We start from the raw sequence: 22,509 nt of genomic DNA on the forward strand, positions 1-22,509 counted from the left end.
GTCTCTTGCTAGCAGATACTACAGAAACCCTGGTGGCATAGTGGTGAAGTGCTAGTGCTGCTAACCAAAAGGTTGGCAATTTGAATCCACCAGGCACTCCTTGGAAACTCTATGGGGCAGTTCTACTCTGTCCTATAGGGTCGCTATGAGTCGGAATCGACTCGACAGCAAGTTTTTTTTTTTTTTTTAGCAGATACTGCAGCAGGAGAGACTGAGGTGAGATGGCAAGAAAGACTTCCCAGTAGCCTAGGGTTGAAGCATATGGATGGATGGCCATGATAGGCTCAGGATCCCTTTCCTATCATGGGATAGATACTAGGCATGCCTGGATGGTCCTAGTGAAATATAAAGCAGGAATGGGCTAAAGTAGAGGCCCTAGACTGTGGTGTCTCAACCCATTGGGGTACCCAGTCACTCATGAGCTGTTGTTTCACAAGCAATATATTCCCGAATTGTAATGATTTTTAAGGTGAGCATTCCCTATAGATTAATATACTACTTATAGGTCAGCAGGGACTCTTTATTCCATGATTATAAAGGATGTTGTACAGGTTCTGAAGGTGGTGCAAATGGTTAACACACTCAGCTGCTAACCAAAAGTTTGGAGGTTCGAGGCCACCCAGAGGTGCCTCAGAAGAAAGCCTGGTTATCTACTTCCTAAAATTCAGCCATTGAAAACCCTTTGGAACCCAGTTATACTTTGACACACATAGGGTCACCATGAGCAAGAATTGACTCAATGATAACTGGTTTATGTTTAGTTCTGAAGATGGATACTCTGCTATTTATCTCCAGTTCCTTCTCCGTGAGGAGCTGGCTTAGGGGGCAGTTCTCCCTGGTGCTTTGCACTGGGCTTCATCTCCCCTGTCTGTGCAGGGATGGCCTTTTCTGCTTCAGAGACTTTATCACTGCTTGGCTTGTTTTACACACTGGAGTTGATTCAAGGTATGCCTGTGCATTGGTTTCCTAGGGCTGCCGTAATAAAATACCACGAAGTGGGTGGTTTTAAACACCAGACATTTATTGTCTCCCAGTTCTGGAGGCTAGAAGTCCAAATTCATGGTTTTAGGAGGGCCATGCTCTCTCTGAAGCCTCTAGGGGAAGATCCTTCCTGGTCTCCCAGCTTCTGGTAGCCTGGGCATTCCTTGGCTTGCAACTGAAGCATAACTCCAGCCTCTGTCTTCACATGGCCTCTGTCTGGCTATGTCTCTTTCATAAGGACACCACTCAGATTGGATTAGGACCCACCCTAGTCTGGTATGACCTCATGCTAACTGATAACATCTTCCTAGACCCTGTTTCCAAACAAGGTCATGTTCACAGATACTGGGGTTAGGACTCCAACAACTCTTTGGGAGACACAGTTTAACCCATAACACTCTAGAATCCCCTCACTCTTGCACACTTGCCTTTGGATGTGCTGTAGAGAAAGAGGCAGAGGTGTCAGACCTACAAGTGTTAGAGAGAAAAATGGACAATGCCTGGGTTTGAACAATCTGGAGGCTCTTCAATTTCCTTTCCCCATTCCGTACTCGTTTTTCTCCTCATTTGCTCCAGTGAGATGAACCCATTCTCCCTCAGCTCCCCAAGAAGTGTGATGAAGGGGACAGAGCCCAGATGAGGAGGGAGGAGGTTGGGGGTCACACTCAGGTCCCCTCCCCTCTCTGAGCCTTGGTCTCCTCTCCTGGAAAGTGGATGCTGTGGGGTGGGGAGGGCTTGGGTCTCTGGGGCCTCTCTCGCTGAGCGCCATGTCTCGGTTCCAGGTGTTGTCAGTGCCCCACCGCCGCCTGGTCTGCTGCAGCCGGCTCTTTGAGGTGACAGATGTGAACAAGCTGCAGAAGCAGGCCGCACACCAGAGGGAGGTGTTCCTCTTCAATGACCTGCTGGTGGTGAGCAGCCAGGGGATGAGGCGGGAAGGAGTTCTCTCCGAATCATTCCTGCCCTGCCTGCTATTACCTTCCAACGGGACACTATTTATGTAATGATCAGTTTACAGTTTTCAAGGTGTTTTTATATCATGGGATAGGAGGCAGCTGAGGCAGATATGAGAATTCCCATTTTGTAGGCCATGAAACTGAGGCACAGAGAGGTTACATTATCTGGTCCTGGTTACACAGTGTAAACCCTGGTTGCTTAGTGGTGAAGTGCTACGGCTGTGAACCAAAAGGGGGCCAGTTAAATCTATCAGGTGCCCCTTGGAAACTCTGTGGGGGAGTTCTACTCTGTCCTGTAGGGTTGCTATAGGGTCACTATGAGTTGGAATTGACTCGACAGCAACCGGTTTGGGTTTTTTTATTGTTTTTTTGGTTAGACAGTCACGGTGGAGATGAACTAGATCCCAGACCCGCAGCCTCTCCCACTTTATGGGAAGCCTGGAGCGGGGAAGATGTGACCATGTGCTTCAATCCCATGTATGGGAGGTGGGGGGGAGGCCTGAATGGAGCACGTGCCCATAGCCCAGGTGGGAAAGAAGCTGATGTGCGGCATACGTGGGTGCTCACACATCTCTGGGGTACCCATTCTTCACTCCTGGAAAATAAGTATCCATTCAACAGATTTTAAGAGTGTCAGCTATGTGCTAGGCACTGTTGTAAGTGCTGGGAAAACAGTAGTGAAGAGGATTTGATTTCTCTTTTCCTCACACCCAGTGTCCTCTCTCAGTGAGTGCCACTCATCCCAGATCTGACTATCTCTCACTGCCTCCGCTGCTACATTCTAGTTCCAGCCCAAGCCTCTCACCTGGATCACAAGGCCGCCTCCACACCTGCCGCCTGTGGTCCACACAGCAGCCGAGTCATCTTCCCAGAGAGCAAATCAGGCCTGTGCCTGCCAGGCTTCCCGCCCCCAACTTCCTGTGCAGTGAGGAGGAAGTCCAGGCTCCTCAGCCTGGCCTAGGCCTCCAGGACAGCCCTTGGTCCTGACTTCACCCCACCCCCCCGAGTTGCCCTGCTCCAGCCACCCTGGCCTCGAGCTGCCTCCTCACAGGCCAGGCTGGCTCTGTCTCAGGCCTTTGTCCTTGCTGCTCCTTCTGCTGGAGAAGCTGCTCCCAGTCCTTGTGCGACTGCTTCCCTGTCTCCATCCAGGTCTCACCTCACATATGCCCTCCTCAGAGAGATCCTCCCTGACCACCTAGCAAAGAGCCCGCTCAGTCACCCTCTATTCCTCACCCTGCTTTTTGTTCTTCAGTACACTTACCTGGTGTCTGAAATTATCTTGTTTACCTCTTTCTTCCCGTGGTTTATTTGTTTGCCATGATTGATTGATCTACACCTTGACTGTCTTTCTCCATGAGAGTGTAAGCACCTTCATTCAGGTCAGGGGGTCTCTCTCTCTTGTGTTCTCCTGTATCCCCAGATCCCAGCTCATAGGAGGTGCTGAATAATTATTTGTTTATTGAAAAACTGGCTGACTGAGCTTTCATTATTGTAGGGGAGGGAGATAGAAAATAAGAAAATAAATAAGATCAGGTGTGGTGGGAATGTGCTATGAAGACAATAAAACGGAGGTAGGATTGTGAGTGACTGGGTTTGGATGGGGGCAGGGGTTGTTTGCCTTTATTTTGTTGATTTTTTGGATGGGCTGGTTAGGGAAGTCCTCTTGAAGGTAACATTTAAGCTAAGGCCTAAGTAATGAGAACAATTCCGCCATGTAAAAAGCTTTGAGGAGAGAGTTGTGGACAAGGCAACAGCACATGCAAAGGGCCTGTGGTAGGACTGAGTTTGCCTTGTTTAAACTGCAGAGAGGAGGGCAGTGTGGTTCCAGCATAAAGCCAGAGGAAGGCAGGAACCAGACCAGGTGGCACTTACAGGCCAGGGCAGGAAATGTGCATTGGCTTCTAAGTGCTGTGGGAATAGCCAGTGGAGGCTTTTGTGCAGGGAAGGAGCATATTTTGATATAATGTGTGTATGTGTGGGTGTACATGTGTGAATGCATCCTAAGTACATAACTATGCATGTCTGTGTGTGTACCTTTGTGTGTGTGTTTACTTGGCACTCAGGAGACCCTATCTGGGCTCCCTGGGTGCACACGCCTCCACACATGCACACACGTGTTTACGTGACTTTACACCTGTCGGTGCACGTCTGTCGTTCTCTCTCAAGCAGATCCTCAAACTTTGCCCGAAGAAGAAGAGCTCTTCCACGTACACTTTCTGCAAGTCGGTTGGCCTGCTGGGCATGCAGTTCCACCTCTTTGAGAACGAATGTAAGTCCGAGCGGGGAAGGAGACGGGCTAGGGCAGTGGGGAAGTGGAGGGAGGACAGCTACAGCTGTAGGAGGGTGGAGGGAGGCAAGGGGGCCAAAGCCCCGGCCCACTCCCCACCTGACTGGGCTCCAACCCTTGGCCCCTGCTGCTCACCGCCCCCTGGGGTCTGGTTTCCAGATTACTCTCATGGCATCACGCTGGTAAGCCCGCTCTCAGGCACTGAGAAGAAGCAGGTGCTGCATTTCTGTGCCCTGGGCTCGGATGAGATGCAGAAGTTTGTGGAGGACCTGAAGGAGTCGATCGCTGAGGTGACGGAGCTGGAGCAGATCCGGATAGAGTGTAAGGATGCAGTGTACCCAGAGTCGGGTGGTGGGGGTAGGAGGGTGGGCACCCAGTCAGCTTGTAGACAAAGGCAGCTCTGGTTCTGCGCTTGTCCCATTTGGAGTGAGAGTGGGGTGAGGCACAGCCCTCCTTCCACCCCTTGCTGTCTGTCTCCTGGCTCCACTGGCCTGTCCCAGGTGGCAACAGGGCCTGTTGCAGGTGCACTGCTCTTGGTGTTTCTTCACAACTGAAGCCAGGTACACTAGCACGTGCACGCCTAGCCAGATCCGTGGGGCTGCGCGCGGGCCCCTTGGAACAGAGAACTCTGCTGTGTTTGACCAGATGTCCCAGTGAGCTGACCAAGGCGGGATGGAAGCAAAGAATGCCCTGGAATGCAGGCTCTTTTCTCTCCACCAAAATGTCTTTTATAGCTTTTCCCTTGTAGCGCCCCAGGATGTAGTCAAGGTTCACTTATCACATCCGGTTGTTTCATCTCTATAACCTTTTAATCCAGAATAGTCCCCCTACTTTACTTTTTTATGACATTATCTTTTTGAAGAACCCAGGCTAGTTTTCTTTTAGACTCTCTCATTTTTGATTTGTGTGATTATTCCTCTAAGGAATGCCTTGATTGTTGGCTTTTCTAATTCAGCCATTTAAAAAAAAAAAAGTGAGTCTCTGGAATCCCTGGGTGGAGCAAATGCTTAATATGCTTGGCTGCTAACCAAAAGAATAGAGGTTCAAGTCCACCCAGAGGTGCCTCTGAAGAAAGGCCTAACAATCTACTTCTGAGAAACCAGCCATTGAAAACGTTACGGAGCACAGTTCTCCTCTGACACGCAGGGGGCTGCCAGGGGCCGAGGCTGACTCTACAGTGACTGCTTCTCCACACATCTGGGTGGTTTACTAGTTACTTTTTGGTTTAAGAAAAATACAGCAGTGGCCTGCCACCTGTGCCCGTTTGCAAGCCTTTGCCTTTAAAGCACTGCAGGGGGCTTCAGACAGCCTTTAAAGAAAAATCAAATAAGAATGGATTCAGAAACTGAAACAGAAAATAAAAATATACTTCAAGTCTGCCTTATATGGCCACTTAGTTTAAAAAAAAAAAAAAAAAACCACCACAGCCGTCGAGTCGATTCCGACTCACAGTGACTCTTTAGGATAGAGTAGAACTGCCCCTAAAGTTTCCAAGGAGCCCCTGGTGTGGATTTGAACTGCTGAGCTTTTGGTTAGCAGCCATAGCTCTTACCCACTACACCACGAGGGTTTCCACTTAGTTAAAAAAGTACCTCTAAATTAATATAAATCCACTAAGCAATAAAAAAGGCAGTGAAAGTTTTCAAGCGGGGGACTGGTATGACAGGGCTGTGCTTTTAATTACTGTTGGTTGAGCACCTACTACATGCAGGGCATTGTTGTTGTGTGCTGTCAAGTTGATTCCAACTATAGTGACCCAGTGCAACAGAGTAGAACTGCCCCACAGGGTTTCCTAGGCTGTAATCTTTACGGGAACAGATGGCCAGGTCTTTTCTCCCTTGGAGCCACTGGTGGGTTCAAACCAACGACCTTTCAGTAACCATCGCACCGCCAGGGCTCCTTATGTGCAGGGTAGTTTATTTATATTCTGTTAATCTTCACAGTGAGGCCCCCAGGTGGCAAAATGGTTAAGCACTTGACTACTAGCTGAAAGGTTGTTGGTTCGAATCCACCCAGAGGCATCTTGGAAAACAGACCTGACGATCTGCTTCTGAGAGGTCACATCCTTGAAAACCCTATGGAGCCGTTCTACTCTGCACACCTGGGGTCACCATGAGTCAGAATCAACTCGACAGCAACTAGCAACAACAATCCTCACGGCGACCCTGCCAGGGAGGTGTATGTCCCTGGGTTACAGATAAGTCTCCGAGAAGTTAACAGCATGCCTTGGTTATATACACCAGAAGAGGAAGAGCTGGCATTCACATTTAAGTCTGACTCTAAGGCTCCTGCATTCCATACTCGGAGAGTGCGAGAAGAGGCTCCGTTTATAATTTCCCGAGACAATAATCCAATTCAGGTTAAAGCCAAACCCACCAAACCAGACTATATAACTCAGGTAACTGGTGGGGGGTGTGGGTGGGACGTGTAAATTCCCTTTCCCCAGTCTGTTGGCATGTCGTGTTCAGCAGTGTAGCAAACGGACTCTTTGCAAGGACTGGCCTGGGTGCCCAGAGAGGCTCTCCCGCTGAGACTGTCTGGAACAGTCTCAAGGACGCACCCCGAAATGGCATCTTTTGTTTTCAAAGTGCCACAGATGGCTCTGCGCAGCCCTGGGAGCCATAGGCTCAGACTGACACTAGCGTAGCTGGAAGAGGCTCTTTTTCCCCATCGGCCGCAAGAGCCCCACGTCTCCTCCCTTCCAAGTACAAAGGAATAGATATTGTCAGAACCTGTTATGTCAAGAGGTGAATGTCCTCTCCTGCTGTCTAGAGGGTGAGGGAACAGGGAGCGAGGCTTACCTTGGCCTCTTCTTGTTCAGACAGAGAGAAAGGGAAGGAGCAGCTGAGGAAAGATGAAGGGCCGGTCAGGGACACAGGGAAGAAAGGAAGTCAGAAAAAAAGAAAATGAGAAACAGTGACAGCAACCATTTCTTGAGCACTGATTATATTCCAGGCACTGGGCTGATTGCTGAGTCTATTGTTTACTCCTGAAGTGAGGAGCCCTGGTGGTGCAATGGTTAAGTGCTCGGCTGGTAACCAAAAGGTCAGCTGTTCGAACCTACCGCTCCACAGGAGAAAGATGTGGCAGTCTGCTTCTGTAAAGATTTACAGCCTTGGAAACCCTATGGGGCAGTTCTACTCTGTCCTATAGGGTCGCTGTGAGTCGAAATAGACTCGACGGCAGTGGGTTTGGTTTTTTTGTATTAGTAACAACTCATGGAAAGTTGCTTTGGGATTGTTGTTGTTGTGTGCTGTCGAGTCGATTCTGACTCATATAGCAACCTTATAGGGCAGAGTAGAACTGCCCCATAGGGTTTCCACAGCTGTGTATCTTTATGGAAGCAGACTGCTACATCTTTCTCCCATGGAGCAGCTGGTAGGTTTGAACCTCCAACTTTTCGGTTAGCAGCCATGTGCTTAAATCACTGTGACTCCAGGGGCTCCTCTATATAATAAGTATTATTATCTTCATTTTAGAGTTGAGGAAACTGAGGCTCAAAGCTTAAGGAAGCTGCCAAGTTCACATAGTCAGTGACAAAACAACAATTGCACCCAGGTTGTAATTGCTATGCTAATTTCTCCAAAGCCAAGACAGCCCCTGGGGGAAGAGGGACAACTCTCAGATCAGGAAAAATAGCATCGATTGATGGTGTGATTCAGGCAATCGGTACAGATGGTTCTGGTTTGGGGGTTTGCGGTTCAGTGTCCCTGGATTATAGACAACCAGAGAGACAGAAAATGGGACCCAGGAGAGTCACTTTAATAAAAGGAACTTGAATTATGTCTCCTGGAAAAGGGAAGGTGAAGGAGTGATTTAATAATGGCTGTCAAGTCTCCAAGGATGGTAACTGGCAGATCTCTAACACGCCGAGGGAAGAACAAGGAGGAACGGGTTTTACAGCCCAATGAGAAGAATTAAAGTTGAGCACCAGGACCGCTGTCCTGGCCCTGCAAGCACATGGGATTTCCTCCTTGGGATGGCTTTGAAAACCCAACAGAAGCTCAGGCCTGCTGGTGCCAGGGAACGGATGAGACATCGCTAACAATCAGTCCTGAGGTCTGCCGTGTGCCAAGTGCTTCTTATACTTTGTAATAAAAGCCAGACCCTGTTCTAAGTGCTTTAAATGCATTCCCTGACACAATCCTCTTTACAACACTTTGAAATAGACCCTGCTGTCCTGTCAAGTGAGGCACTGAAAGGTTAAGTAACTTACTTAAATCCACACAGCCAGGAAGTGTCAGAACCAGGATTCAAACCCAGACCGTCTGCCTCCCTCTTAGCCTCTTTCTGCTGCCTCTCTGTTGTGACATCCAAGTAGATACTATCATCCCCATGTACAGATGAAGAAACCGAGGCTCTGAGAGGTTATTTAACTTGCAATTAAGTGGTATGGCCAGGATTCAAAGCTAACTTGGCCAGACTCTGAAGTCCATGTTTTGGTAGCAGGGATTGGGGTGTCCCTCTACTTCTTCCTCCTCTTCCTGCTGTCTCTCATCATTTGTCCTCTCGGCTCTGCGTGATCAGGGGTAGAGGTTTTGCTCTATTCACGGTCCTCTCCATCCCCTAGGGGAGCTGGAGAAACAGCAAGGAGCAAAGACCCTTTCCTTCAAGTCCAGTGGAGCCCAGGCGGACCCACAGTCCAAGCAAGGATCGCCTACAGGTAAGTCACAGCTCCACTCTGGAACTCCCGGGAACACAGGCCAGGGATGGCCTGTGCCTGGGCCCACAGAGGCCACACACAGCCCTTGTGCTTGGCTTCCCGGGGAATTTGGGTAGGTGCTTGTCTCCGTGGCCATTTGTTTCTGTGAAGGAACTCCAGGCTTGCTTTTCTTTATTTCGTGAGGCCGTAGCAGTTGGAGTCAGAGGGAAGGTGAGAAAGAAATGCATCCATGGTCCAAATGGCACTAGAGGTCCAGAGTCCAGAGCAGAGGAGAAGGAAGGATGGACAGAAGGGTCTGGATCTCTTGCTCTCCCTCTTAAAGCCCTTTCACTAATAAGCCCTGAGCACCCTCTTATCCCAGGCCCAGAGTCAGCCCACCCCAAAATTTAGATAAGCTCTCAAGCCCCATTTCTCCAATGATTCCTTCAAATTGAATAATTCACCCCAGACGATTCAAGCCAGCGGCAGACTTTGCTTTGCCTTTGCCCACATTCTTTAGACGTGCTTCCTTCCTCCTGCTGACATGATGCTGCCTTTCTCCCTTCTGCTGCTAACCTCAGCCCCCACCAGCATGCTGACGGGAAGAGTTACCCCACCTCTGCTCCACCGACCATAAGTGAAAGAGAATTAGAAGAAGAGATGGCATAAGAATTAAACCCCATCCCAACAGAGCCCCAGCAAATGCTCAGACTTGTTCATTAATTCATTCAGTCATTTATTATTACATTCGACAAGCATTTATTGAGTGCCTGTTGTGTGCCCTGTGCTAACCACCGGAAAGCAAGGGTCATAGCAAGACGTCAACTTGAGTGGAGAGACTCTAGTGGATTTCATCCTGGCCCATAACCTCAGCAGTTGGCCGTGACGCGAGGTTTGGGCAGGCAGCACCATAGGAACTGGTCACTGGTCACACTAGCTAGGAGAGGCAATTCATTTTCCAAGCAAGCCTTGGGGATCTTTTTGCTATGTGGAGATCTATCCTCTTCTGTGTATGGGTTTGGGCTGCAATCAAACATCATAATTCTGCTTTCCAGTAGCCACTTCATTACTTTAAGGTTGTGGTGCATGGGTCCCTGCTTGTTTCACAGTTGTTTAAACTCCAGAGCCAACTGTCAGCTGTGATTTCTTCCCTGACCCCCCACCCCACAGCTCTCACCCCAGCCTGCCTCTTTTGGAAGCTATAACCCCCCAGACAGGATGCATGTCCCCAGGGACTTTTCCAAGAGGAACCTCCACAGTGGGATGTTCCCATTGGTCCCAAACGACAGCACAGTGCCCCCTTGTGCCATAGAAAGCAGAGAGGTGAGCACAGTGAGGGGAACTAGCACCCTCCCAGGGGGGATGTCTGAGAACTCGGGGCTCCAGCTGAAGGGCCCTGAGATGCCTGCTTGGGTTGGGGGGGTGAACTGGGTGTAACTGAGCCAGAAAGGGTCATCAAGCTGACTCTGGGGTCCACAGGGACCCTGATGCTGTGCCAAGCCCATCACAAGCACCCTAGTAGTCATGACAGAGCCATTATCGGGCACTTACTGTGCCAGGTAGCGCAGTGAGCTCCTTACAGGCCTCCACTCACTTAATCCTCATCGTTTAGGTAGGTGGAGTCCCTGGATGGTGCAAATGGTTAACACACTGGGCTGCTTACTGAAAGGTTGGAGGTTCATGTCTACACAGAGGCACCTTGGAAGAAAGGCCTGGCAATCTACTTTTGAAAAATTAGCCACTGAAAACCCTATGGAGCACTTCTACTCTGGCACACATGGGGTTGTCATGAGCCAGAGTTGGTTTACCAAGCTAGGTAGCAGGGAGAAGAACAAAGAAGAAACATGGCCCCTGCCCTCAAGGAGTCTGTGGTTGAAGGAAACAAGTTAACATCTGCCCCCACACACAGTGGAACCCCCTGTGCTTCTGAGAGCAAAGAACCAATGTCCACCTTGTAGTCGACTTTCCAAGTCTGTATTGGGAAGGCTTTGACTGTGGGTAAATTAGACTCAACAATGTCAATACCAGAAAGAGCTTCAGAGATCTAGTCGTTAGAGGCCCAGAGAGGTATAGCATCTTGCCCAAGGCCACACAGCTACAAAGTGGTGGGACTAAGACTAGAACACTGGGCTTTTGACTTCTAGGCTACTGCCCCAGGCTGCATCGAGGCTGGGAGTGGTGTGGCGCATGGGTTCTTCCTGCCCACACCATCTAATCGCAGAGATGGGGAGGGGTGGGTTTGTGTTGAGGCCGGTGGAGATTGAGTCCTGTGCCCTTTGCATTCAAAGCCAAAAGAGACTCGGCGCTGGGGGAGAAGCCTGCGGAGAGCACTGTGGAGGTAAGTGGAGGCCTGGTTGCCGAGGTGAGTGATTCTGTGCCCCGCTTGCCCTTCTTCTCACCGTCTCTGTTGTTTCTCTTCTCAGGTATTAATCAATGCCTCCCCAGCCCGACTCACCATATTACCAGTATCAAGAGATACAATTAAAAGTTACTGCTAGCATGGGTAATGCCACTGTGCCAACGCCTAATTAAGCTGCCAGCACTTTCTACCCATCCCTGCCCTAGCCTGCCCCAGCCGGTTGCCCTCCAAGGCCAAGCTCCCAGACTAACACTGTGGACATGAAGCCCACGACACCCTCCATGTTGGTCCCTCCAGTGCTCCCCCAAGTCCACTTTCCCAGCAAACTGCTTCTTGTTCACCAATCCCCAAATATTTGCTATATTCAGAGAGCTCTATATTACCTTCCCCAAACCCTCCCGCCCTCCATATGAGGGGCATGGGCTCCCTCCGGAGAATCACCCCTAAGTCGGGTCCCCAAGTAGTCACTTCTGGGGCAGACCCTGCTCTCCTGGATACCTCTTGGGAAAGACTGGAGAATTGAGAGGAGGGGCAGCTGGGAGGGTGGAACTTGTCCCCAGAGCAGCTGGTCCCTCTGGAATGCTGGCCATGGGGTAAGGATGTATATGGGAGAAAATGAGGCCAAGTAGGATGAGTTGGGTTGGCGTTATCTTGGAAGTTTTCCTGGGAGAGGAGTCCCTGGGTGGTACAAACGGTTAAGTGCACAGCTACTAACCAAAAGGTTGGCAGTTTGAATCCAACCAGAGGCTCCTTGGAAGAAAGACCTGGCAATCTGCTTCCGACAGATCACAGCCACTGAAAACTCTATGGAGCAATTCTGCTCTGAAACACATGTGGTCACCATGAGTCAAACTGACTCGATGGCAACAGGTTTGGTTTTTTGGTTCCTGGGAGAAGAGCTGATAAACCTGAAGACTGTCCATCCCCAAGCCACAGCTTCCTTGGCTGTTCTGTTGCCCAAGAGGAAGAGTGGGAAGGGAGTGGGGACATAGCAGCAGCAGCTGGCCCCTGCCTAACCCCTGAGTCTCACCTGGGGGGCATGCAGTTGCCCCTGCAAGACTGGCTGAGCCTGGCCCACCCCCATTGGCCCCCTAGGACCTCAGTGAGCCCCTCCCTCCCTCCCCTCCCCTGCCAGGCCTCCAGGGACCACTGGCTGCTCTCACACATACCTCCTTCCCAACCCCACCCTGGGCTGGAGAGGCCTCCCACTCTGATGTTCCATGGGGACCTGTGCTTAGATGTCTGAGAGAGGAGCTGGCCCACCAGCCTGAGTAAACTCTGGGAAGCTTCAGTATGCCTCAGGGGAGCTCAGTTTCTTCCCTCCACCCCCATGGCCCCCATCCCCACACACCTGTGTCTGGAGGAGGCACCTTTACACGGAGGAGCTTCCTGCCCCAGCAGCTGACAAGCCCCCAGGGTGGGTATTCCATCCTCTGCCCCCTCCCCTCCCCATCTTTCCGCGCAGCTGCCCATTCTCTAGCCTTGCAGATAAGCACACTAAGTTACCAGCCCTCTGTTTGTTCTACGAGCCCAGCCCATGCCTTAGAGGGGACAAGCACTCCGATGCCCCATTCTTCCCTCTTACCCTGCCCCAAAGGGCATGTGGCTATCTGCAAGGCTGACACCCCCTTGGCTAGCTCCAGGGCCCTGCCAGCCTCTGCTCCCTGTGCAGAGGGCAGTCTCGTCTCGCCGCCCCGTGGCCTCTCAGCTGGACCCCAAGCTCTTTCTCCCCTGCCCTCTCTCTGTCATTGCGTGGCCGAGCCCTCTGGCAGGCGCTTTTCCATCGTCTCTGAGCTGTTCTGACCCGCTGCTCTGCTCGTGTTCCACCTGACTGCCTTTCTCTGTCTCTGTCTCCTCCTTTCTTTCCTTCCTTCCTTCTTGCCTTCCTTCAATCTTTCCTTCTTTGTTTCTTTCTTTTGTATTTCTTTCGTTAGCAGGGAGGTGAGAAGGGGGTCAGAATGAGAGGGGGGTTTGCTGTCACTTCCTGCTTTTTGCTTATGAACCATTAAAATAAAGGTGTCAGGCTGGAGGTGAGTGGGGCGAGAAGAGGGAGGTACAAACAGCGAAGACAGGATCAGAATGCAGGAGGGGGAAGAGAGGTGGAGGGCAAGGCTGAGAGGCATGGCGGGGGGCAGTGGCCCGGGCTTGGGGCGACCAGTCATTTGCCTGGAGAAGGGCAGCTGTAAAGTCTGGGGAGAGCAAGCAGAAGGGGCCTGGCCTGCCTGGCTGTTTCAGGCCTCTTTTCTCCCTGGGAAGAATTCAGAATACAAGCAGGTGGAGGGGAGGAGCCTGTCACCTCCAGCAGCGGTGGCAACAAAGGCCTTCTGTGTGAATAAGAACCACAAGGAGCTCCCACGAAGAAGGTGGGCTGCAGCCCTGCTCTTGGTGTGCTGTGGGTCTCAACAGAGCTCTCTCAGGGAGCTTCTTCGTTTGCGGGGAACTCAGACCTAGACAATACTGCTGAGGCTGGAGGTTGAGAGTAAAGAATAAAGGCTGGCAAAGTGCTGAGCTTGGCGGTTGGGGGCTTGTGAATATTGAGGGTCAAGACAAAGAACCAGGGCTTGGCGAGGCCATGAGGCATGCCTAAGCCAGGAAAGGGAGTCCTTGAAATGATACCATTGGCCAATAAACTTGATTAGGATCAGCTGACTTAGGACTCCGAGATAGTTTGTAGCTGGGCCATCCTGGTGTAGGCTCAGGGATAAAGCCCCCTCCCCTGCAGTCCTCTGTGCTGTGAGCAGCCGGCCCTGCGAGGTGGTGGCCAAGGACAGATGGTGGCTGAATAGCAAGTGTCCTCAGAGAGAAGGGTCTCAGCTGTCCCCCTAAGGGGTGCTTGGTGTGGGTGTGGTGGGTCATATCGGCTAGGGAGCCTGGAGGTTGGAATAGGGTAAAGAATGAAATCCCTCTCCTTCCAGAATCCTCTAGCCTCCCTTCAGCCCATTTCACCCACTGCCACCTGCTAGCTAGAGGAGGCCAGCCTGGTTCACAGTGACTTCCATGCTCTGAGGGAAGGGGCTTGTGAGCACCATCTGAGCCACCTCCTCTTGCCCCACCCAGGGGATAAGAGTTGAGCCCTTTCTGGGTAACTCCTTCCTGCAGCAGAACAGATTTAACCAGGACGCAGGTTGGGCCAGAAAGGCAGCCAGGGCCCTGAAATTCTGCCCTTGTCCAGCTGGGCTGCTGTTGGTGCTGATCATGGGCTTGGGGAGTCTGGGTGGACTGGCTAGGTCCAGACCATCTCTTCTGGGGTCCTTGACATTCTAGGGTTTAGATACCTTTGTGATGTCACAGTGGTGATAAGACTTGCCCTTTAACAAAGCTGGTGGGAGGATGGGGTGGGGGGGAGGCGTGAAGGCTCAAAGATGCTTGACTGTCCTGTGCCTAGTCTCCCTTTGTCCTCAACACACCCCTGAGAGGCTGGGAGGGGACAGAGACTCTTCTCTCTGCTTTCCAAGCTCTGAGGTTGGTGGGCAGTGAGGCGGGTGAAGTTTAGCCATGGCCCAAAGCCACCAACCCATCAGGTCCATGTAATCAGACTGCAGAGCTCTGCAGAACCCTAGAGTCAGTTGGTCCAACTGCCCATCTCACAGATGGGGAGGCTGAGGCCTAGCAAGTTGAGATTGCACACGATCAGTGGCAGAACATGTCAGTGTCTTGACCCCACTGTCCCTCAGGGAGGACCAGAGTCGGCCCCTCTGCTTGGCAGCTATTTTCCTCTAGGTGGGTGGCGAGGTGGGGAGAAGGGTCAGCGTGAGGGCTGAGTGCACGTAATGGGCAGCAGCAGGAGCCGGGAGAGGCGGGAGGCAAAGGGCGGCTCAGGGTAGCCAGTCCTAGCAGCTGGGAATTAGTCTCGTAACATTTCATGCTTCTCTGGCTGTTTCTAAACTAGGTGTCAATTCACAACAGGCTTCAAACGTCCCAGCACAACCCCGGGCTGGGAGCCGAGAAGGGAGCGCCGGCACCACTGCCAAACCTGCAGCCTAGCCCCCTGCGAGAGCAGCCCCCACTGCTGCCACCACCACCACCACCCACGCCCCCGGGGACCCTGGTGCAGTGCCAGCAAATTGTCAAGGTCATTGTCCTGGACAAGCCCTGCTTGGCCCGCATGGAGCCCCTGCTAAGCCAGGCCCTCTCCTGCTACGCCTCGTCTTCTTCTGACTCCTGCGGCTCCACACCCCTGGGCGGCCGGGGCTCCCCTGTCAAAGTCATCCACCAGCCTCCGCTGCCCCCGCCCCCACCCCCCTACAACCACCCACACCAGTACTGCCCACCGGGCTCCCTGCTGCACCGGCGCCGCTGCTCCAGTGGCTCGAGGAGCCTGGTGTAGTCTGTACCCCCACCCTGCTGTGCCCAGAGGGCTGGCCACCGGGGGCCTGGCTGTGCCCGGCAGGCCAGACTGCCCTTCCAAGGCTCCCTACACCCTGACACAATGCATTCTGGTCATCAATCACCGCCGTTTTGAAACTAGAATCGCAATCCCTGGCACCTGGTTTGCCTCTCCCGACCATGCTTCCCACACTTGGTTGAGCACCCCACCCCCAAATCTGGAGACACCAGCTCACTCTCCTGGGGCCCTGCACAGCCGAAAGTAAAGAGCCTCCTCTTCCTCTTGCCATCACACTCCCCCTTTGAACCATGGATTGAAGAAAACTGGAGCAGAGGGCTTCCCCCTGCCCAGACCCTGAAGTCTGCTAAAGGCATGGGGCCTCAGCCCGGTGGGCAGGAGCGAGGGAAGCTGGGGTGGCCAGCGCCAGAGCATTGGACAGAAGGTGGTCTGGAACCTCAGGATTAGGTGCATCTGTGGCTGGACTAGGTGGAGGAGGGTTGGCACTGCCCCCTGAAGGAACCAGGTGGGTATGAGGTGTGAGGAGGGACAGCTTTCTCTCCTGTCCCCCCCCCACCCCCAGTCCAGCTGTCTCAAGAGGCTGCCTCTCCAACCCCAGGGAAGTTGCCTGTCCTCACTACACCCTTCCCCTTCATCCCAGGGTCTCTCTTCTCCAGCTTTCCCAGGGGTGGGGCTCTGCCTGCCCAGGGCTACCCAGGCCAGAAGTTCCCAGGCTCCAGGGAGGAGGGAAAGGGGAGCACCCTCAGCTCTCCTGTGGCCAGTTCAACAGGGCCATGGAATCATGAGGTCATATAGCTGCCCAATGCACTTTTCTTAGTTCTCTAGCCCCAAATACCCAGCCAACGGGAAGTGTGCATAGGCGGGTACAGAGAAACCCTCAATAACCAGGTTGCATTGTTTCATTATGGAAGCAGACCCAGGGAGGGGCAGTGATTTGCCAGGGGCAGATGCAGCCAGCAGAGGGAGGGAGTCAGGGCTCCTTCCTGCTTGACTTCTGTGGCCTCCAGGAGGGTTTTGGGCACAGAGGGGGCGACAGGAGCATGTGTTCCAGCCACCTGCATTTCCCTAGCGGCCAACCCAAACTAACCCCTCAGCCTTTAAATTTCCCCTCCTGGGAGGTACCAGACCTGCCTCCAGCAGGGGTAGCTCAGAGAACCCCTGAGCCCTCAAAAGTGCAAAGGAGAGCGAGCCAGGGACTCCTTGACTCTCACCGATCTCCCCAGTGCGAGCAAAATTGAGAGGCAACTTTTAGACAGACCCACCAAGCCCAGGCCTGGGGAAGGGCCCCCCTCCCACCAACCCTGCTGCCAGCCCCATGAGAGGCCAGCCCTGCCTCAGAGACCAGGGGGCAGTGTGCCTTGACCTGCTCCAATCCTGGCCCTTTCAGGAAGCACTTGTTCCAAGCCAGACTGGACCTCTAGTCCCATGCCCGTGGTAGTCGCATTCCTGTGTTAGCAAGCCCCTCCCCTTGGGAACCCATTGTTACAGTGGCCTGAGAAGTGCAAGTGGTTATCAACAAACAATGTTTAAAGTGAATTGGCTTAACCCCTACCCAAGCCCCAACCTGCAATACCCTGGGCCGGCTGGGAGGCAAAGATTCTTCCCCCACTATCTGAGGTTCTAGATGACCTAGTTTTGTTCGTATGTGTGTGTTCACCCAGATGTCATTCTGATGTCACCCCATGGGTTTATTTCTGGCCCTGTCTTTGTAGGCCCCGTTTGCTGTCTTCTCCCACTGTGGCTTCTCAGTCCCTGTGTTCATTTCTGTCCTCTTTGCTCTGGTCCTGTCTTCTGTGTCTTAACACTCCAATCAGAACTTTTCAGAATGGCACAACTAGCAGATAGGGTATCCATATCAGCCACCTCCGATGGCCTTGACCAAGGCAGGGCTCACCTGTAAAACGTGAAGGCCTGGGCAGCAGGTGTCAGAGACACAGGGAATCAGTAGAGTCGTGGGCACGGGAGGGGATGGATTTTAAATGAGGAGGAATGAAAATAAGAGTTTGGATGGAGTGAGTGAAAATGATGAATGGGAGGCAGGGAGTGTGAGTTATGAAGAAATATGAGTTACAAGTGTGGCTGAATATGTGTATGGGTGGGGACCATGAGTAACCAGGGGCTGCTGAGGAAGGGGACAGCCCCCTACAGCCCAGTCACCTGCTGATCTCTCCTGCTCACATCCTGCTCCATAGTTTATAAAGTGCCCTCCCTCCCTGGTGACGGGCACCACTGCTTTGAGAGGTAGGTGGGCCCCTCCTGTGCACCTCTGCAGAGCCCTGGTTTTCCCTGTAGATTGTGGGCCAGCAGAGTCTGAGGGCTGGCAGGGCCTCTTGTCTGAGGATCTGGGCTCTCAGGCATCTCAGGGGCTGTGCTGGCTGCCCACAAGCTTACTGGGAGTCCTGCCCCAGCAAGCAAAGCTGCCTGGGGTTATAGCAGCACGTGGAGCCGACCCTGAGCTTCCAGGGGCATTTATCCCCCAGATGCTGAGACCCCATTTAACCCTGGAGCAGGACGCAGCTGGCCCTCTTCACTGTCAGGGCGAGAAAAGAAAGAGCGTCACATGTGTAGCTTCTGCGCCCGATCAGCCAGCAGACTGAGGTTGGGGCCCACCTCTGTCACCCTCCCCTATATCTGTTTCCAGAGCCTGGGAAATTCCTCCTGCTGCTGCCTTATGGCAGCAGCCAGTCTGGGCCTCAGGCCCTCCCAGAGGACCCAGCTGGAAACGCTCCTGGGCCCCCTGTTCTCCCAAGGCTGAGCAGGAGTGGAATGTAGCTGAGCTCCCAGGTGCAGCCTCCAGTGCCCAGCCCCATGGCTACATGCCTAGTTACCCCAAGATGGTCCCACTCCATCAACTCTCTAAGCCTTACTTAGGGTACCCTCTCCCGATTTTATCCATTTGGCCCCAACTCCAGAATCAAGAGTGGGAGATGAAACTAGCTTTCCCATCCACTCTTGGGCAAGTCCCACCACCAGACCTGTAACAAGATTCTGCCCTCGTAGCTTGTCCTGGAAGCCTGTCTGTCTGTCTGTCTGTCCCCAAAGACTCCCACAGACCTTTATTGGCCCTGGGCCCTGACCCCTGAAATTCTTGACCCTTACCGCCTCTGTTCCCCCACAGCGTGCCAGAATGTCTCTTTGTGCCCCCTAGGCTGCTCCAATAGCCATGTGTCTGTCTCTGTGTCCTGCTGTACAGGCCTTCTTGCTGCAGCCCCTTTCCCCCAAACACAACCCTCCCCCGCCATCGGAGAGAAGCCTATCTAGGGAAAGGCAGGGTGACTGCACCCAGCGACTAATCCAAATGGCAAATATTTTGTAACAAAATAGCCCAGAGGTATTTTATCTGTTCAATTCATAGAGTTTTAGAGATTATATTGAAATATGTCACTTGAGCAAACTGTGTCGGTTCAGTTTCTTTCATTCTCCAAGAGGGAGGGCCCATCTTCAACCAGAGAGTCCAACTGGTGTGGTCCCAGGTGAGGGGAGATACTGCTGCCCTCAGCCCTGAGGCTGTGGGCAAGACCTGAGGCAGAGGGAAGGCAGGGTCGGGAAGCTCTGCGTTACATAGATGAAGCTCGGGAACGGGAGGGTATAGCCAGCCATCTGTGGGTGGGCACTGGGGCAGAGCTGGGGGTCCAGGGCAGGAAGTCGACCAAGTGTGTGCTGGCCTCACCTACCCCCACCAGCTTGTGTGCGCATATGCACACACACAGAGATGGGGTGGAGAGATGGGGACACTTTCCTCAACGCCTCTCCCCCTCCCATTGCTGCTGCAGGTCTGGGTGGCTTCTTTCCTTAGGGAACCAGGCGACCTAGTCCCACTAGCTAGTCCTCCCAGCATCTTAGTGCTTCCTGCTTCCATGACCCTAAGGACCTTAAGGAATAACGTTGAGCCTGGCTCCGGGAAAACTGTGGTACGTGGCTCAGGGAAGGCAGGAAACCACCTGGGACCACAGAGCTTTTGGCCAGTTGAAAGCAGGTTCTAATGGAGATCAGCTTTGGAGGGAGAATGCAGCCCAACAGCCCATGTGCCTCAAGGCAGAAGTGATGGGTAAGAAGGCCAGGACTCCATCTGCCCTGCTTCACTCTCTGCAGTGGAGAGCCAGGGTACAGTGAGGGTGGGAGGACCAATCTTGACTACTAGCCTCAGGAAAGCCAGACCTTCTAATGGCGTGGTCTGGTTTGACAAGCCCCATAATCTACTTTCTGAATGGAGGGGCGGCAGGCTCAGGTGAAAGGATGGGGCCAAGTTCCTGGAGCCACAGAATAGGATTTAGCAAGCACTTGCTGAGCCCTACAGTGAGCCAGGCCCCTTGTTAGGAGCTGGAAGGGACGTCAAGGTTCTGCAGAGGGATGAGACAATAGTGGGGTGGGTACAACAGAAGGCGGAGAGCTGATGTCAGGGCCGAAGAGACACGCTGTGCTCTAACGAGTGTCCACAGCTACTTGGAGCGCTTACATCAGGCTCTCTGGAGAGGGCCTTGAAGATGCGGCAGTTTCTCCTGCAGGGAAAGAGGAGAGAGCCTTTTGGCAATGTGGAGGCAGCAGAGGCTCCGTGGGGAAAAGCAACTGGCCAGGATGGCTGGTCCTGGGGTGCCCACAGAGGGCATCCAGCTTTCCTGGGGATCAGACTCTGAATGTCCTAAATCCACACAGCTCTAAGGGCCTCCCCAGCTGGTCCCACCGTTCTCTGTTAAAGGCCTGAAAAGGAGCATGAGCTCAGCCTCTTCCCAGGAAACAGGAAATTCTGGGAGAAGCCTGGGACCAACTATGACCTGCCCCATCCTGAGAATTCTCTGACCTAGGAAGCTGAGGACCAGCCCCTTGAGAGCACTCCTGCAGGGACCTAGCTCAGGGCAGGCCTGGGAGAGGGCCCTGCTGTGTGTGCTGGGCCGTCGGGGCAGTGGCATCCATCCTCCATATCTAATGACCCCCGTGGTCATCTAGGAGGAATCCCTGTCTTTCGAATTAGAGAAGGAGACTGTCCTGCGCTTATAGAGTCCCTCTGGTGTCATGTGCCATAGGAATGGAGAGCTGTGGTCAGCCGAATCTCCCTTTGAGATGACCCTCTGCAGACTAGGGGAACTCATCCGTCATTGACTTAGAATGTTTCCAGTAAGGGGTCCTTGGATTTGCTGGTTTCTGGCTGAGAGCCATGGGCCAGAACGAGATGCCAGTGCAAGAAATCAAGGTGAGTTCAACAGCGAACTTGTCAACATCTACCATCTGCCAGGCGCTGTTCTAGGCGAAACAGCAGTGATGGGACAAGCAAAGTTCCTGCTTGAGGAGTTTCCACTGGTGGTGTAAAAAACAAATACAGATAAATGGACCGCCGATGTTCACGGAGAGGATGGTGACGCAATAGAGGTGGTGGTGGGGGGGCTATTTCAGAGTGAGCATTAGGGTGGACCTCTCCAAGAGACTCAAGCTGGCCAGGTGTGAGGCCAGCTGAACAGTCCAGAGCCCACCTCCACAGAGTCTATGTGTGGAATGACCACATGTTTTTTTGAGGCAGAAATCAGGGCAGTCTGCCAAAGGACAGTTTCCTGATATATGAATTTATTTACACGAAAATCTTACTGAAATATTAAAATGCATGTTAAAACCACTTTCATTGAAGAAATAATAAAATTGGGCTTCTCCCAAAATATCCAGAACAGATGGTCCTCATAACCACAGACAAGGCAAAGAAGTAGGTTGAAAGTTGGCAGTCAATGGACTCCAGAAAGGCCCAGACCCCAGAAGCAGGCAGGGTAGGCAAGGGCAGCACTACAGGCTGGGTGGGCAGCCAGAGCAGGAGGACCCAGGCCACCAGTGTAGACCCTGGAAAACGAGCACCAGCCACAGTGAGGCAAAGATGCCTAATGCTGAGGCAGCTGCTGTCCAGAGCAAGGCCATCCTGATTCCTGATGGGGAGAACACCCCTCACCAAGGGCCTGGTCAGCCTGCAGGCAGTGCCCTCCTCCCCTGTCAACCGGAATCAAGTAGACTCAGGTTTTCCATTTATAAATAGTAATGGGGCAGACCCCATGGCCTAGTACCTGGTCACGAGGTTGACACCCTTTCACACCTCAGCATGGGCTACATAAATACTGCAGTAAGATTGATTTTTCCTACAGTAGGGTTGGCAAAACACTGCCAATGGCCTTGACATTACTCCCACGCCTTTCCCCAGCCTTGACAGACATGGCTAATTCATTGATCATTGCTTTCCAGAAATTACTATCAATCAATGTCTGTTGATATCCGGGATGAAATTAACTTGCCACCTGGCTCCATGGTATCCTCATTGAGCCACACTGAAGGGCAATACACACACACACACACACACACACACACACATACTTTAGATGAAGTTTTACAGAGCAAATTAGTTTCTCATTAAACAATTAATACACATGTTGTTTTGTGACACTGGTTGCGAACTGCACAACATGTCAACACTCTCCCCTTCTTGACCTTGGGTTCCCCATTACAAGCTTTTCGGTGCCCTCCTGCCTTCTAGTCCTTGCCCCTGAGCTGGTGTACCCATTTAGTCTCATTTTGGTTTATTAGTTTGTCTAATCTTTGGCTGAAGGGTGAACTTCAGGAGTGTCTTCGGTACTGAATTAAAATGGTGTCCAGAGGCCATGCTCTCAGAGTTTTTCAGTCTCTGTCAGACTAGCAAGTCTGGTCTTTTTTTTTTTTTTTTTTGTGAGTTTGAATTTTGTTCCACATTTCTCTCCCACTCTGTCTGGGACCCTCTATTGTGATCCCTGTCAGAGTAGTTGGTGGTGGTAGCAGGGCACCATCTAGTTGTTCTGGACTGAGTCTGGTGGAGGCTGTGGTACTTGTGGTCCATTAATCCTTTGGACTAATCTTTCCCTTGTGTCTTTGGTTTTCTTCATTCTTCCTTGCTCCAGATAGGATGGGACCAGTGGAATATCTTAGATGGCCGCTAACAAG

At 52.4% G+C, this 22,509-nt stretch overlaps 1 protein-coding gene across 15 annotated transcripts in view; it reads left to right on the forward strand.

Annotated features, from left to right (window-relative positions):
• Positions 1-21,879, forward strand: part of IQSEC3 (IQ motif and Sec7 domain ArfGEF 3) — a 124,690-nt gene extending 102,811 nt beyond the window's left edge. For 2 of the 15 annotated variants that reach the window (XM_023549013.2, XM_023549014.2), the window contains 6 exons: positions 1,764-1,889; positions 4,101-4,203; positions 4,381-4,542; positions 8,792-8,884; positions 11,152-11,201; positions 15,112-21,879. In XM_023549013.2, the coding sequence (XP_023404781.2) occupies positions 1,764-1,889; positions 4,101-4,203; positions 4,381-4,542; positions 8,792-8,884; positions 11,152-11,201; positions 15,112-15,549 (972 nt within the window). In that variant the 3' untranslated portion in view covers positions 15,550-21,879. The other 13 variants (XM_023549012.2, XM_023549011.2, XR_010321935.1 and 10 more) reach the window with 13 other exon arrangements.
• The last annotated feature ends 630 nt before the right edge of the window (positions 21,880-22,509 follow it).

Source organism: Loxodonta africana, chromosome 4 (genome assembly GCF_030014295.1).
Source record: "Loxodonta africana isolate mLoxAfr1 chromosome 4, mLoxAfr1.hap2, whole genome shotgun sequence".
Lineage (NCBI taxonomy): Eukaryota > Metazoa > Chordata > Mammalia > Proboscidea > Elephantidae > Loxodonta > Loxodonta africana.